The sequence below is a fragment of the Notolepis coatsorum genome (genome assembly GCF_963971535.1).
Source record: "Notolepis coatsorum genome assembly, chromosome: 14".
Lineage (NCBI taxonomy): Eukaryota > Metazoa > Chordata > Actinopteri > Aulopiformes > Paralepididae > Notolepis > Notolepis coatsorum.
The window spans coordinates 83977385-83995521 of NC_140178.1; the positions used below are offsets into that span (position 1 = coordinate 83977385).

General features: G+C 43.1%; 1 protein-coding gene across 1 annotated transcript in view; it reads right to left on the reverse strand.

Moving 5' to 3' along the window:
• Positions 1–5613: 5613 nt before the first annotated feature.
• yipf2 (Yip1 domain family, member 2) overlaps positions 5614–18137 on the reverse strand; it is a 31610-nt gene continuing 19086 nt past the window's right edge. Inside the window, exons 6-9 of the mRNA XM_084329583.1 lie at positions 17901–18017; positions 13775–13941; positions 8595–8777; positions 5614–7378 (exon numbers count right to left, since the gene is read on the reverse strand). Coding sequence (XP_084185709.1) covers positions 7283–7378; positions 8595–8777; positions 13775–13941; positions 17901–18017 — 563 coding nt within the window. The 3' untranslated portion in view covers positions 5614–7282. The remainder of the gene's footprint in view (positions 7379–8594; positions 8778–13774; positions 13942–17900; positions 18018–18137) is intronic.

The following is an 18137-nucleotide window of genomic DNA, read 5'->3' on the forward strand; positions in this document are numbered from 1 at the left end:
TATGAGGAAGACCATGTCTCGTGCTGTCTCTCTTCTTGTCTGTCTTCTTGCGTCTACCAGCAATAATACCTCTCTCGCCGTCCGGCCACCAGTCTCGCCCTGCGGGGGAAGCCAGAGAGCGATGCCTCTGGGTCATAGTGGCTTTACTTTGAGATGCCTACACTTAGAACCGGCCCAGAAGTCATTTCCATGTGGGCAGATGTTCGTCTGGCAGAGGGACTGCAGAAACCAGATTTGGGTTATTAGTGTTCACTCATATTTTTGGACCGCCTTACAACATAGGAGTAACATGTATGAATCCTTCAATTGTGCATAGGTCCCCTTTAAATCCTCCTTGATGGCTCTAGTCTAGGTCAAGGTATTTATAGTGCTGGTGTCGTGCCTGGGTTAGTGGTACATATTAACCTCCGATATCCAACGTTACAATGTCTCTGGAGGAGGACGGACACAGCCCAATCAGATGGTCTCACTCTCGGCTTACTATTCTTGCAACAAAACAAAAAAAGTATTGTGAAAGTTATTATAGGCTGTTCTCTCGCTCAGTCCAATTACACCTTCCCCTTACTGCTCAATTCTCATTTATTTATTTTACTGATTTTGGCTGTTCACATTATATTTATAAATGTGGCCAATATCAGATTCCAGTGTGAACTGGTCACTCCTGAACTGACCCACATGCGGACAATAACTATGATTAAAGTGCAGACACTGCAGTCACAGTTTAAGGTTTAATTTATAAGCTGCAGACAGTGGAGGCCAACTAATTAGTGAGCAGATGATAATGGGGGCGGGGAGGAGGTGAAGGAGAGACAAAGACCTGTATCTGATTCAGGACCACATATGAAAGTGGCCCGAATCAGAATGATCAAATTGATTGTGATTTAAAATATGATTGGGCCACTTTCTCCTGCAGTGTGAACCTAAGTCGCCATACGTTGTCTCAAAAACAACCTTTGTTGGTTAAAGCGCATGGACACAATGATTGGTGGGTATGTTGCCTCGGGTGCAGGATTACTGTGGAATCTGTATTATTGACCTTTTTGCTTCTAGATAACACTTTGACCCGGTTAGTGAAACATCTAACTTGGTACTTATTGCACCCAGTGTTGGAGTTGCCCCACATCATTGAACATTACTTTAGGGCAATACCACCCACATTTCAGGATGCCAGTGTTGTTATTTCCATGGCCAAGGAAAGTTCAATCAATAATGTGAGCTACTCTGCCAAAGCCAGAAACCAGAGAAGTAAGACTCAAACTTGTAATCTCATCTGGTATTCGTTGACCATGAATTGGAGACTGGACCCACATAATGTTTGTCTGAATTTTTTGTACCCAAATGAGCTTTATTCTAGTAGTGTTCTCATTCCTGAAACGTAAAATGTACCCGTATACTCAGAACATCACGCAGTGTCGTCTAGAACGTTTCAACATTTCTCCTAATTCAACGTCTCTGGAGCAGATTTAGATTCTGTTCCTGATGACATCACAAATCTGACTTTAAGCACTCCTGTTTTGGGATTTGGGTTATTAGTGTTCACTCATATTTTTGGACCGCCTTACAACATAGGAGTAACATGTATGAATCCTTCAATTGTGCATAGGTCCCCTTTAAATCCTCCTTGATGGCTCTAGTCTAGGTCAAGGTATTTATAGTGCTGTTGTCATGCCTGGGGAATCCGATTGGTACATATGATTGATTGATTGATTGATTGAAAACTTTAACAGATTGCAGAGTGGGTACAATACAGTACAGCTCAATACACACAATTGTTAAGGGGATGCAGACCAGAGAAAGACTTTCGTCTTGTTTACATCAGGGTCCCCCATTTTCAATTCATCAGGACATATATGACATACAGATAGACAGTACTGCTACATCTATACATTTATGACATACCAGATTTGCAAATACAGTACTGTTTGTGATACAAAAAGAGTCAAGAAAAGGGAGTATATACATTTGACGTAGAAACTGTACATTGGAGGAGGTTGTGTGGGGGGGGGTTGGGTACATTGGGATATTGACAACCATATTGGGTAATTTAGATTGGGGGGGGGGGGGGGGAGGAGAAACACTATAAACAAGCAAAACTGTACATTGGGGGGGGGGGGGGAGACGCTACAAACCAGCAAAATTGTACATTGGAATATTGACAACCATACTAGGTAAATTACTGTACATTGGAGGGGGTTGGGTTAGGACATTTACAGGGGCCAGTTTCGAATTGCAGTCTCCCGTAGGTGTCCCTTGAGAGTGGTTTTGAAAGTGGGTAGTGATTCACATTCCTTTACAGCTTTGGGTAGGGCTTTCCACATTGATGTGGCATAATTGCGAAACGTGTTTAGTCCCTTGTTTGAGCCGAATCTGGGTTTAACATGATTTGTGGAGCTCCCTCTGGTGTTGTGATTGTGGTATTCACTGACCTTTGGGAAGTATTTTGACATGTACATGGGTACCTTGGTCATGTAGTGTATCTTGTAGACCAGGCCCATTGCAAGTTGCTGTACTCTGTCGTCTACTCTAAGCCATCCTAGGTTGTCAAAGTGGGCAGGGGTGAGGTGGGTTCTAGGAGTAAGGTCAAGCAGTAGTCTGACCAGTTTGTTTTGAGATGTTTGTAATTTTGTTTTTAGCGCCTTTTGAGGTGCTTTGGTACCATGAGGTGCAAGCATAGTCGTAGTACCCTTGAATGAGTGCTCCTGCCAGAATCTTCAGGGTATTCTTGTTTACCAGAGAGGAGATCCGGTACAAGAATCGAGTTCGTTGGTTGACTTTTTTTTATTACATTGGATGCCATTTTGTCACAGGAGAGATTAGCCTCTAGGATGGAACCCAGGTAGGTAATTTCATCTTTCCTTGTGACAATATTGTCACCCACTGTAACTGAGAAGCCGTCGGTCTTGCTGAGTTTGTTATTTGAACCGAAGAGAATGGACTCTGTTTTGCCCATGTGTAATGATAGTTTGTTATCAGCGAGCCATATGCAGATTTTGCCTAGTTCCGAGCTGAGGGTTTTTTCAACCTGTAACTTGTTCTTGTCAGAGACCAGCAGGGCTGAGTCGTCCGCAAACAGGAACAAGTTGCAGTCGCAAGCTGACGAAATGTCATTTGCATAAATTAGGAACAGTAGCGGTCCTAGTATGCTTCCTTGTGGAACACCACAGCTCACTGTGAGGGGGGGGGGGATAGGGTACCGTTTACCTCCACCATCTGTTCCCTCCCCTCAAGGTAGGATTGCATCCAGCTCACTGATTGACAAGCTAAAAGCAATTGGTTTTGATAGTCTATCAGAATGGAGTGATTGACAGTGTCGAAGGCCTTTTGTAGGTCCAGCATGACCATGCCGCAGTATTTGCCCGCGTCCACCTCTTGTTTGATGTGGTCATTCAAATAGAAAAGGCATGTGTCAGTGGAGTGGGATGTTCTGAAGCCAGATTGGAATTCGTAGATTAGATTTTCTTCCGCTAGGTACTTTTCGACCTGTTCGTAGACAATTTTTTCCATGACTTTTGAGATGGAGGTGAGAATAGAAACAGGGCGGTAGTTGCCTGGGTCTAATTTGCTGCCCTTTTTGTGCAGAGGGGTCACCCTCGCAATTTTGAAGTCCTTGGGGACGTGTCCCTGTTTTATGGAGAGGTTTATTATGTGTGTGATGACTGGGGTGATGGCGGCTGCTGAGTCTCTGAGGAATTTGGAGGGGATTAGCCTCAATGTTTGACCTTACAGGACATTAATGTGGTTAAGGCGGGAGACTGTCAAGAGAATGAGCTTATAGTCTTAAATCTGTAGGTGTGTTCTGTTATCTCTCCCCACACTCCAAGCTAGTGGGTAACCCAGAACTGCCCACACAGACACACGTAACCCCTGGAGAGTCTTGCTTGGCCATACATCTCAGGGATGACTGCTGACTAACACCCATTCCTGACGGGCAGCGACGCAAGCGTGATTGCGAAAATGATAAAAATGTATTCGTTTCAATCAGACTATCCTGACCTGCCGCGAGCGACAGCGAACTGAGTGGCGATGTCGTTCCCCCCTCAAATATTCGCTCGCTGTGTCTCTAGTTGAGCGATTACGCGGCCGAGTCCCGCCCCTAAACACTTTTTATTGGTTGAGAATCGCAGGCTGCTTTGCCCCTGTGCTTCCAGGTAAACACACACACACAGACACACTCGGACAAGCGCCGCGTCATATCAGGACAGTGTCGCGCGCGATTTCGTCTCCAGTTCGCTCGCTCGCTGCCTGTCAGGAACCGGTCTATTGCCCATAAATATCGTTTTTGTGGGTATTCTCCAGTTGTTGCTGTGTGGTTTTATCTGCCCAAAATTCAAGCAAGCATGACAGTAACGACGTTGTGTGTGTCACGCCCCCGCTCCCACTGGCCCGCATCCAAAACCACCTAATCCAACTGGCCCAGGTTCAGCGGGGGGTAAAACGAATCAGCGCCGGTTCGATCCCAAAAGGGGTGTCCCCGTCTCAGTGAGAACACTCCCCCCCCCCCGTGCCCCGGGGCGGTGATTCGATCCCAATAGCTGAGTGAGAAAGGCCCCTAAGGTTGGGATGAGGCTGCAAGACAAACCACATCAGCTCAGCCAGTCCAGCCCTACAGCAGGTTCACACACAGGAGAACACGGGACAATCCCTTGAATGGGGAGCTTTAAGGAGAGACGTGGAATAAGTGGTGATCTTTCTGACACTGGTAGCCTGCCCGGTTGATGACGGACTCGATGTACACAATTTGGTGGTTACACTAGTATGTACTCTCAGTAGGAATCTGCCGAGAGCTGACGTGATTCTTCTTGAGCCGTGAAACCTAAGTATTGTGCTTTACTGTGATATATTGCAATTTATAAGTCTTTAATTCAACAGAAAAATAAAATGATTAAATTACATCCTTTTGGGGAGATGTAAAAATAAAATGGGGAGATGTAAAAATTTATATTTATATTACTGCATGAAATGCAAAACTTTTCAGTCATCAAGCAGTCGAGATGTTTTTCATTATCAAGAACAGCATTTGACCGAACTGATGATCTTACATTGACATAAAGTTAACAACTTTACACAATGCCATCTAATCATACATGTTCTTCATAATGGTCTAGACTCAGTCTAGATAGTATGAAGTGAACTCTTACCTAATCCAGAGTGCTGAGGCTCAAAGGTATAAAGGTATAAAGTCTGGAGCTGCTTAAAAACGTAACGCAGCACCCAGGGGGACATTATGTGTATACAGGCAAATTTTCTGTTTTAGAACAGAGTACAGTACTATAACAAAGCTCGTTTGGGTAGAAGAACTAAACATTTGATGAGTCGACAAAATCAAGTCAGTACCAGACTTTATACATGACATGAGTTTGAGTCTTACTTCTCTCTCAATAAAGAGATTTGTTCAATAAATATTGATAGAACTTTTAGGTGTACTCCAGCACATTAATTAACAAACCAGTATTGTTATCCATCAAGACTTGACTTGATATCTGACCATAGATTTAGAAGACCAATTAAATCTTGAAAAATTAGACTAAGGCAAATGTGATGTGATCTAGGTACATACATTTCTTCCCCTCAAAATTAAGATTTGAATGATTGCACATAAACGAGGGATAAAGACTGAACTGGAATGCCAGTTTATTCACACAAATAGGAGGGGGAACAAAAAAGCAACACAGGAATAAATAAATAATCGCAGACATACATTCTTTTTTTTTCTCATCCATTTACATGTTTCTGATATGCATGTTGAGAAACTGAAGTCCTTTTGTAGGCGATGGGTTAGAAGGGGATCAGCTCTGTTCCAGGTACGAGGAGTGGTCTTGAAGGTGAAGGAGTTCCACAACAACCCCCCCACCCCCACCCTTTTCAGTCTCAAGTCATTAATATTACATAGGTTAGACAATTGGGCTTGAATGGGGGCATCTCACTAGTCTGGACTGGCTTCAGCACCCATCCATCTACTGAGGGAAACTACTTTCCAGACAATATGACATAATTTAAAAAGGTAGAATCTGTAACACTGTTAAAACGAGACCTGTAGGCAAAAAGTGCCCCTCTTGGTATTGCACTTTGTTTTTTTTGGTCTGGGTTGGAGTGGAGTGGGGACAGGAGGGGTTGCTATTGGTGGCCACACCTCAGAGATGTCGGGGGGTTATTCACAATTTAATATATTATAGCTATATAGACTGTGAGAACAATAACGCTCTAAGGACCCAGGTTTATTTCCTGTTGCAATTGCAACTGTTCCCTAGCAACAGAATTCCATCTGTGTGGGGAAAGTGAATTACACTGGATTTCTCCAGACCTCTCTGGCAGAACCTGAGGTCCAGCCAGCTATAACAACCCCTCCCCTACACCCACTGAACCCCCACCCATACCTCAGATGAAAACCAAGTGCAGTACCGAGAAGGGCACCTTTGCCTAGAGGGTGCCATTTGACAGATTACTTACCTTTAAACGGTAAGTGAAATAACAAGTGCCTGACTGATGTTAGTCATATTATTGATTCTTACCCTGGAAACAGACAGGAAGGGGGAAGAGGCATGTGTTGCCACTAGAGCAACCGCACCAAGCATATATATATATATTTATTTTTTAATGCATTCTGGAGTCACTGCGAGTGAATAGCAGTAGCTAGTAGCTATAGTAGTATAGTAGCACAGTAGCTAGTAATGGCTGACAAAAATTCGATCTCTACCCCTCTGCACATCTGGCGTGGACGGCGGCGCCTATTAACACGGGTGCCATTCAGCATGCGTTCCACATCCATTCCGCTCCCAGTCTGTTTCAAGGGTCACCGTTTTCAAAACACTGTCCCCAGCTGAATACAATCCCAAGTGAGTCGCTGTCTACTTTAACCGTCCGCCCTTTTGTTAAACGTTTCATATTCACATTAGTATAGGTGGTCCTTAAGCCATACTAGACTACTGAGATGCGTCATATCTCCCATGATAGAAATCTAGATTTGAGCACAATGTACACGCGCTGCCGAGTTCAGAGAAATCATCTCTGAGTAAATCACGCAAGAAGCTACCACCCATCTATTCATCCATCCATCACAACGCTTTCACTTTCATATATACAGCTAAAATCTATATTACTCTTGTCACTGATTATCTATAGACTTGGAATCCACACAACATGGCAATAATCCACATTACTGATATTGTTACCCATCAATCTGCGAGTGATCCCAACAAAATCTGAATTTATTCAAGAGTACTGGGAATAGCCGTTCACTCCCTCTCCTCCCACCACCACCACCACCACCACTCGTTCCTATTGGTCAGTGGGCCTTGGTGGTCATTAATGTTGTGTGGTTGAGGGGGGTTATAGTGGGCTGGCCGGGTGTCGTGTAGACTGCCGTTTGGAAGAAGTACATCTGTGACAGAGAAGAGGTGACATGACGTTAGAGTATTACCTCACAGAGAAGAGGTGACATGACGTTAGAGTATTACCTCACAGAGAAGAGGTGAAAACATGACGTTAGAGTATTACCTCACAGAGAATAGGTGATATGACGTTAGAGTATTACCTCACAGAGAAGAGGTGAAAACATGACGTTAGAGTATTACCTCACAGAGAAGAGGTGAAAACATGACGTTAGAGTATTACCTCACAGAGAATAGGTGATATGATGTTAGAGTATTACCTCACAGAGAAGAGGTGAAAACATGACGTTAAGAGTATTACCTCACAGAGAAGAGGTGAAAACATGACGTCAGAGTATTACCTTACCGAAGGAAATCCAACTCTGGATTAACCATCTGATTAAAAGGTGCTATAGATAACATTCAGCCACGGGGGCGGCTAGGTGGTGTAGTGGGCAAGGCGCTGGGTTCGAGCCCTGCTCTCCGCATTGCTATCAGCTTGGCTGGTCGTTCAAACTAACACAATTGGCAGTGTTAGGGGTGGGAAAGCTGATGGGTGTGGATCGGACGTTGTGGACAGCGACTCCTACAGGTCGGTTGGTGCGCCTGCGCAGCAGAATCAGGAAGCGACGGGGGCGGCGTGTCCCTCCCACGCAGACCCTCGCCGCTGAGAGATCGCGCTGTGCAGGTGAAAAGATGCGACGGCTGCTTCCTCGAGTACCGGAGGGGACACGTGATGTAAGGCTTCGTCCACATTGCAGCCGGCTTGTGGGCGGCATGGCCTAACAGCGTTCGAGATCGGGGGGGGGGGGGGGGGGGGTAGAATTGGACGATACGAAATTGGGATGGGAGAAAAATAGAAAATGGGAGAAAAAAGTGGATAAAAAAAAAAGATAACATTCAGCCACTAGATGTCGCACTAGAGCACCAGCATGTCATTTATCCAATCGGGTGCATTCCACGTGGGGATATGGGAAGTAGGGAGGGGATACATGCATGTAACATGTAAACAACATTCATTTAGCAATTTTTTTTTAATGATAAATTAATGTCAAATTAATCAAAAATGTTTAGAGAGAAATGCAATACTTTTATTCTGCACCTTTCTAAAAGCTTGGTGAATGTACTATTAAAAAAAATAAAAAAAAAGATGACATACAATTTTTATCTATAGCACCTTTAAGATTAAAACACATACTACAAGAGCTTCCCAGGAGGGTTACCTACCTTGCAGCCGATAGCCAGCAGCGTGTGTAAAACCACTATGGACGCTACGGTGGCGATTGCAGTCACCTTGGTGTCGTCGCGGACAACGGGCCAGAAGGTGAGGACCAGCACTGAGCCGGAGATTACCATGGCAACCAGGATCAAGATCCAGCGAAGCCACTCCACCGGTATAATCCATAACACCTGGATAGGAAAGGGGTAGATGTTGGTTAGCAGGGTACAGCGTAGTATTTCTTAGGCGTACGAGTGTTTGACACGATTGCTTCATCCGGGGCTCTGTGTATAAATTTGTCAAAGTCATAATTTATTTATTCGTACATGGAATTACCACAGTCCAACAGTACATATTAATATAATTCACCAAACAAAACAAATAGTGAAGATGACCATGAAACCTTCACATCCGCTTCCACCAAGCAGGGTGTGATGCATCATATTTCCACAGAGGGCGCACCTGTGTGTGCCAGAGCCCGTCGCCTCGACCCACATACATTTGCCATTGTGAAGGACAGTGTTGGGACTAACGCGTTACAGTAACGCCATTACTTTTGGCAGTAACTAGTACTCTAACGCAGGGGTTCCCAAACTTTTCAGGCCAGGACCCAGAAAATAAGGCGTCAGAGAGCCGCGGCCCAATGCACATCGTCAGGCTTTTTTCTTTTTGCCAGGCGACCGATTTTTTAAGCCAAATATCACTTCAATCCTATTACGTTAGTTCAAGTTAGTTATTCATTTATATGTGCTATTTATGAGAGGGCTAACTTGTTGCAAAATAATAATGATAATAATAATAGTCTCATTAAAATACAATTGTTGCTTCGGTTGTTTTCAGCGTTTTATGTGCATAATCTGTTATTTAGTTTGAAATGTTCATTGAAATAAGTAGATTTTTCGTTTTTGTTTATTTATTAAGTTAATATAAAACCATATAGTCACATTTTAGAATACAATAGAATAGAATTTTAGAATACAACTATAAACACTGTCCTGGCCTGCTTCTAAGTTCAGTGGCCTGACAAAAATAAATAAAAAAATGATTATTTTTATTTTTTTTAATCATCTCGCGGCCCACCCATGGCTGCTCGCGGCCCACCTTTGGGTCGCGACCCCGACTTTGGGAACCACTGCTCTAACGCATTACTTTTTAAATTCATTAACACAGTTACTAAATGATTTGTCACTGCGTTATTTTTATGTAGATTGGTAGCGAGCTTGAGCGCAGTCCTGACTCCTGTGTCACTCACCTGCGGAGACACGTTGTGGCCGTGTTTTGTTTACTCTAGTCTAGACTGTCATGGCGGCACCCAGTAGTCGAGTTTTTACACATGGATATTTTCACTATTTCTCTTTTGTCGAGCACAAAGAAAATAACGTTTTAGTTAAATGTAAATTGTGTATTGGCTCAAAGATCCTATCTACTGCCCAAAACAGCAATTCAAATCTGATGAAGCACCTGGAGAAACAACATGCTTCAACGAAGCTAGTAGCTGACGTTACGTTAAAGTAACGTTAAAGACCCGGACTCATCCGACTCATACAAAAAAGGAAAATTAGCTAAAGAAAAGAAAAGGTTGAGGGGCTGGACTACATCTCGACCACCGCAGACATTTGGTCCGTCCACAACAAAAGCTTCCTCGGGATAACATCTCACTGGATAAACCCCACTACTTTACAATGCCAGAAAGCTGCATTAGCCTGTAAAAGGATAAAGGGTAGGCACACATAAGATGTCATTGGTGGTGAGATTGACTACATTCAAGCGATTGAAATAATGTTGTTTTTGTTTTTTAACACTTTGGGTGCCACGTCTCTTCCGGGAAGTTATCGCCTCATGCCAACCATTAGACCCATAATCGATCACCTTGTTTGTAGAGCTATAACCATATTCTATATTATAGCTATGGATACAGTACTATAGTCTTTTGACACTGGGTTTCTTCCGGTCAAGATGCAAAAAAGAAAAGAAATTTCCATCCATACGTTCCCGTGTTATACCGTGGTGAATATAAGTATGGTTTTAGAGCGGTCCATCGTAATCCATGAAATGTTGAGTTATAGTCCTACACGTTGATTACATTGTAGACGCTAGCGTTCCCCGCCTGAACCTGCTATTGTTCCGGATTCAAATCCACATTATTGGTATTATGTTCCATCATGAATGCATGAAAGGGGGGGGTCGTTTCTGATTATTCGAGCGTCAGTAACGGCATTTGAACGGCATTGAACACTAAAAACGGTTATCAGCCCGATCGCTATGAAAGCATTTCAGGATCAAGCTAGAATTTACGTCAAATCGCCCTTACCTTTGGCTGAAAGTAATAAAAGAATATTCCAATTTGATCGCCATCTGGTAGATCCAATCCCCATTTGCTCAACGTTATAAATGACCATAGCATACGGATCAAGCACAGTTGACGGGCTTCGATGTAACCGGCTGAACTGTGTGCCTCCCCGAGAACAAAAAATTAAATCCGAGACCTGGGGTCATTCCACAGCCCAGGATACAATGTTAGAAATGTAGTTCTATACCGCCGCCTGGTAGGATGCAGCCGGTACTGCACCTTCGGATTCCCACTATGCATTTTTCAGCCAACACACAGCTTCCCGAGATTGAATAGGGTATTCAAATTGGAAAAAAAGGGAAAACGACCCAGAAACGAGAATCCTCGTTTATGGCACTGAACGGTTGGGGCACAGAAAACGAGAATTCTCATTTTTGGCAATTAATGTGTTAAGTAACTAAAAAGTTACTTTTCACAGTAACACATTACTTTTTGGTGAAAGTAATCAGTAAAGTAACCAAGTTACTTTTTAAATTAAGTAACTATTAACACATTAACTGCCACGCTTCTATCCATCAATGTAGGCTCACTGCCACCAGTCTAAGCCTATGGAGATGTTCACCTTCTTTGCAGGGCTATAACTTTTTTAAATTGTATTGCTAAATTGACATTACTATGGCCCATTCAACATCGATTATCTATCGTTCAGGATGTAGGAACGTTATACTTTTTCATTCATAGATTCTTCCAAAAATACCTTCTAGAATATAAGTATGTTTTTATCGTTTTCTGCAGTAATTCATAGAACGTGAGTTATAGGCATAAACGCATATATAGATTATCAACTGCCGTTTATTGCCGATACATGCTATATTAAAAAATTTAACTGTACATGATTGTATACGTTATGATTAATCATGCGCGGATGAAAGGGGGGGGGGAGGGGTCGTTTATAATTCCGTGATCGTCAGTAAATGCTTTATGTAGTATGGGTGATATATTGATCTGATCAGTTTGCAGTGAAAAGAATAAACAATCAAGCTGAAAGTAACGTTACTGTCCTCTTACCGTTCGCCGATGAGACTGGAGGAAAAAGATCCCACTTATTTGACGTCGATCGACTAGATCCATTTCCGGTTTGTATGGCGCAATAAACGCCCAAATCATATCGATTATTGAGTTATGGCAGCGATCCATATGCACGCCAGTGTGCGTCTGTAGTCCCGCAACGATATGCGACTGCCGGACGGATTTTCCAGATGCACCGAGATCACCAGATCCACTTCCGGTTGTAACTCGCCCGATCATCCACCAGGTGGCGGTATTGAGGCGTTGCACTGTTGTGCAGGCTCCCACTGTATCACCAGAGGCTGGGTGGCGGAATTATGAATGCCATGGCTAAAAAATGAAATATGATCTCAATAACGTTGTACAGCGTGGTCTGGCAGAATTAGCATGGCCAACAAACACGTTGTAAGCCGTTTTTGGCGGTCAATGTGTTAATGGTAACTACTAGTTAAAGTCCAGCGGCGTCGGGAGTCCATGCGGTGACTGGCGATGCAGCGATGCCTTAACCACGTCACTCCACCCAACCAGCACCCCACGTTCCTCACATTCAGGACTTTTCAGGCCACCTGGCTGGTGCATAATTTTTTTTCTAAAGTGGATCAAGTCCAGGGTTACTAGGTTCCCATTCACCCTCAGGACATTCCAAAGACGGCAGTTATCACTCCGTTCCGAGTTTCTGCAGATACCCTTCGGCCTCAAGAATGCCGCTCAGACCTTTCGGTGGTTGATGGGACACACTGTACGATTTGCCATTCGCGTTTGTCTACTTGAAGGACATCCTGGTGCCCAGCACGTCTAAGGCAGAACACCCGTCGCACCTCCTCCGCCTTCTCTTCAGTTGCCTCCGGCTTAGTCATCAATCCAGCCATGTGCCAGTTCGGGCGCCTACCGTTGATTTCCTCTGCCGCCGCATCACTGCGGCGATCCCGCTGCCGTCTGAGGTAGAGGCGGTACTGCAGCTCCCGGGCCCCACCACTGTCCAGGCTCTGCAGCAGCTTCTGGAGGTGGTGACTCTTTACCACCACTGTCCAGGCTCTGCAGCAGCTTCTGGAGGTGGTGACTCTTTACCACCACTGTCCAGGCTCTGCAGCAGCTTCTGGAGGTGGTGACTCTTTACCACCACTGTCCAGGCTCTGCAGCAGCTTCTGGAGGTGGTGACTCTTTACCACCACTGTCCAGGCTCTGCAGCAGCTTCTGGAGGTGGTGACTCTTTACCACCACTGTCCAGGCTCTGCAGCAGCTTCTGGAGGTGGTGACTCTTTACCACCACTGTCCAGGCTCTGCAGCAGCTTCTGGAGGTGGTGACTCTTTACCACCGCTTACCACCCAATCACCATTCCTCTCTCATTTAGCGCTAAACAGACTCTTCCTCCAAAAACTGGAAAACTCTTTCACCAAACACAATTTGGTGTAGCTGACATGGGGAATCCAGTGAGTTGAGTCAAACATCTACAAATGCAATCCATCAGACGCTCACATTTGGAGCGCATACCCGGATGGGACAAATAGGCCGTTTGCCAGACCGAGACCCCATTTATGCTCCAAGAAATGGACTATAAACCGAAACAGAGGGTTATTTTGTTCCTAAGAACCTGCCGAAATTAGTTTCCTTAACAATTATACTGTTGCCTTTATTCACAAGTGAAATCATACATGATCTTCTGATTAAGCATATTCAGATTCAGATTCAGATTCCTTTATTTAGCCCTTTGTGTAAACACATAGGTAATTGTTGTGGCATTAGTGTATGCATTTATCCTTTTTTCACAATAACAACAGACACAGGACAAAAACAGTGCAATATTAGTGTGTGTGTGTGTCTCTACTCACTGAGGTAGGGATGTAGATGAAGAGGGAGTAGCCATAGACACACACAGTCTCCAGGAAGGAGTAGCCTCCGACCTGCCTCTCAGTCCCTTGCCGCCAGGTCAGGAAACCCCATACGCCTAGCGGTACCAGCCATGCATACATGAAAATCACTACTGCAGCTATCGACACTGGAGGGGAAGAGGACAAATAGTAGAAGATTAACATGAAACATTTACAAATTCAGACAGTTCATAAGAGGAATATCAGTTCCAAGAGTTCATATTGTTGCCATCATTCAAAAGCCTCACGTCACCAAATACAGTCAGGTCCATAAATAATTAAATGTTGGCAATTTTCATAATTTTGGCTCTGTACAATGGAAGGAACAATAAAGATGTGCTTTAAGACAAGTGTAGACTTTCAGCTTTAATTTGAGGGTATTTACATACAAATCAGGTAAGCGGTGTAGGAATCTTTATATGTGCCTTTTTAAAGGACCAAAGGTAATTGTACAATTGGCTGCTCAGCTCTTCCATGGTCAGGTGTGTTATTCCCTCATTATTTAATTTACAAGGAGCAGATAAAAGGTCTACAGTTCATTTGTGTGCAACAAACTGCTGCAGTCTTTTTACCAGTCTGTTGTGGCCAGCATCCTCTTCTATGCTGTGGCATGCTGGGGAGGCTACATCAACTCAAGGGACACCAACAAGCTCAACAAGCTGGTGAGGAAGGCTAGCTCCGTGGTGGGAGTCGAGCTACCTAGACTTGAGGTGATGGTAGAGAGGGGGATGATAAGGAAGCTGGATGCCATCATGGAGAACCCCTACCACCCCCTCTACGACGAGCTAGTCAAGATGAGAAGCTCGTTCAGCCACAGACTCATCCCCCCCCGACACTCAACTAACCGCCTCGGACAGTCCTTCATACCAGCGGCCATCAGGCTCCACAACAGTGGGCAGCGACTAGCAGCCTCCAGGCCCCACAACAGGGGGCAGCGACAGCGACTGCTACCAGACATTGACCTGGGACTTATAGGAACCCAAGGGGGACAAAGTAGACTACCCCGGTACTTTGATTAATGTATACTCAGTAGATAGTAAATTATTATAACACTACCTCTTGCATACTGCACCTCATGTGACACTGTGAATAATGTGAATATTCCTCAGCTAGTCAGATAGTAAATTATATTGACCATATTGATCAAATTGTTTACACTGCCTGTGTTGTCTTTTACTACCTGTATACTGTGTTGTTTTACTACCTGTACCCCTCCCCCCCTCCTGCTATGATGCCTGAATTTCCCCAAGGGGATCAATAAAGGAATATCTTATCTTATCTTATCTTATCTTATTTTCAAGTGTGGTATTTGCATTTGGAATCTGTTGCTGTCAACTCTCAATATGAGGTCCAAAGAGCTGTCACTATCAGTGAAGCAAGCAATCATTAGGCTGATCAACTAAAACAAACCCATCAGAGAGATAGCAAAAACATCAGGTGTGGCCAAATCAACTGTTTGGTACATTCTTAAAAAGAAAGAATGCACTGGTGAGCTATGGACAGATGAGACTAAGATCAACTTGTACCAGAAGGATGGGAAGAGAAGGAAAATAACGGCCCATGATCCAAAGCAGGAGTCAGCAACCTTTTTGACATGGAGTGCCTGTTTGAAATATAGTTGTAACTAGTGTGCCTCAACAATATTCCATGCATCGTAATTTTTTTCTTCTCATAATCAGGTCTTTTTAATGATCATTTTTACATTATTACATCATTATTGTTATTATTAACAATATTATTATGATGGTTGTATCAACCCTAAATCTGAGTTGGGGGGGGGGGGGGAATGCAATGCAGACAAACAGCTGCATACAGTGCGACCATTTCACTCACATTTGCCCATTCATTTTTTGACACATCACACACCATCGGTGTGTGTACTGTACGTGTGCTGTCATAGCTCCACCTACAGGCCTAATGGAGAACACCAGGATGTGAATGGAGGGTGAATGTGAGGTATATCGTGTAAATAAGTTTTGATTGATCGCAAGACTACACTGTAAAAAAAATAATAATAATAAGTTACCAAAACTTATAAATATTGAGTTCAGTTACTGTGCATTAAGGTTTTCAGTTTTCAATCCATAATAAGTTAACAGAAAAATAAGTACACAACCACATTATTTCAACCAAATAAAACTGTTTATTGTCATTGTTTTAAGAACACAAGTTGACTTGGTAATACTCACATTTTGAGTAAGAAAAATTGCTTTTAACATGTGCAATGTTCAATGAAATAGAAAAATAAATAATAAAATTTGTTGATTAATCCCACTGGTCACAATGGTGACCGTAATAATGTTTTTGTTATAAGGCGTGCCTAGGGTTGCCTACCCCTGATCCAAAGCATACCACCTCATCAGTGAAGCATGGTGGTGGTAGTGTTATGGCGTGGGCATTTATGGCTGCCAAAGGAACTGGTTCCCTTGTATTTACTATTGATGATGCGACTGATGACAAAAGCAGCAGGATGAATTCTGAAGTGTTTCTGGCAATATTATCTGCTCATATTCAGCCAAATGCTTCAGAACTCATTGGATGGCACTTCAGTGCAGATGGACAATGACCCAAAGCATGCTGCAAAAGCAACCAAAGAGTTTTTTTTAAGGCAAAGTTATCTTATGGAATGTTATGCAATGGCCAAGTCAATCACCTGACCTGAATCCAATTGAGCAGGCATTTCACTTGCTGAAAACAAAACTGAAGGGGGAATTCCCCAAGAACAAGCAGGAACTGACAGTTACAGTAGAGGCCTGGCAGAGCATCACCAGGGATGAAACCCAGCGTCCGAGGTCTATGGATTCCAAACTTCAGGCTGTCATCGACTGCAAAGGATTTGCAACCAAGTATTAAAAGTGACAATTTTATTTATGGATTTGTTAGTTTGTCCAATTACTTTTGGTCCCTTAAAAAGCGGGGTGCACATGTAGAAACCGTTGTAATTCCTACTGTTCACCTGATTAGGATATCCTCAAATTAAAGCTGAAAGTCTGCACTTAAAGCACATCTTGATTGTTGAAGTCCATTGTGGTGGTGTACAGAGCCAAGATTGTGAAAATTGTGTTTATGTCCAGATAGGAGAGAGGAGGAGAGAACCCTTAGAAGGGCCGTTCAAAGGGGGATCCCCCAACTTGGATATCGGTGATAATATAGTGTTGCTATGGATGATCGATGGGTGGAGAATAAAACAGTCGAATAGTTGGTATGTATTTACTAGGGCTGTCAGTTTATCGCGTTAATTAGATTAATTAATTACACAGCAAATTATCGCGTTATGAAAATTAACTCAAAATTAATTACAAAAAAAAAGTTTTTTTTTTTTTTTTTTTTTTATATAAATCTTTTTTTTTTTTATCTCATTCATTCTATAAGAACGTAGAATACACATTACAGACTTTTTCTTATATGGTCCATTTGCATGTTCTTGGTATCTGATTCTAGGGACATCTATGGATCTCAGGGAATGTATTCCCAGTGTCAGAAATACTGTGTCTGTTACTAGGCTTGAGTAAATTGTAATGACCCAAATGAGAATATCAATAAACATTTTTTTTTTATCTTTGACTGTGAATAACACTATGCTCAAATTGACCAGACCTGAAAAATCTAAGCAAATTAATAGATGGAAGATGATTAAACAGAAGGTTTTGTAGATACAGTACTGAATTCTGCCATCCGGACACATGCAATTTGAAATATGATTATAGAATATAGAATATCAGGCATAAAATGGTTATGCGATTAAAATGCGATTAATTAGATTAATTAATTACAAATCCTGTAATTAATTAGATTAATTTTTTTAATCGCCTGACAGCACTAGTATTTACATATATGGACATGCAATAGCAACTGGGGTACATAAGAAAATTTTTTAAAGATTGAAATAGAATAGAGCTAAGAACAACAACAAAAGAAAAAGCATAGGGAAACGAGCGCTAGTATGAAAATAGGATAACGGCTAAATGTCAAAGCTCAGAGCTCAAAATATCAGAGTCATATTCCGTTTGGATTTGGAGGTTTGGGGGAGGACTGATCTCTGAACTGTGGTCTGTAGTGATATTCTGGGGTTTGGAGGAAAACTGACCTCTGTGGAACTGAGGTCTGTAGTGATATTTGGGGTTTCCCGTCTCACTGAGGAAGGTGGACAGGTTCCCACTGATGGCCATGGAGAACACCAGCGTTACACATATCCAGAACGGACCTGTATGGAGAACACCAGTGTTACACATATCCAGAACGGACCTGTATGGAGAACACCAGCGTTACACATATCCAGAACGGACCTGTATGGAGAACACCAGCGTTACACATATCCAGAACG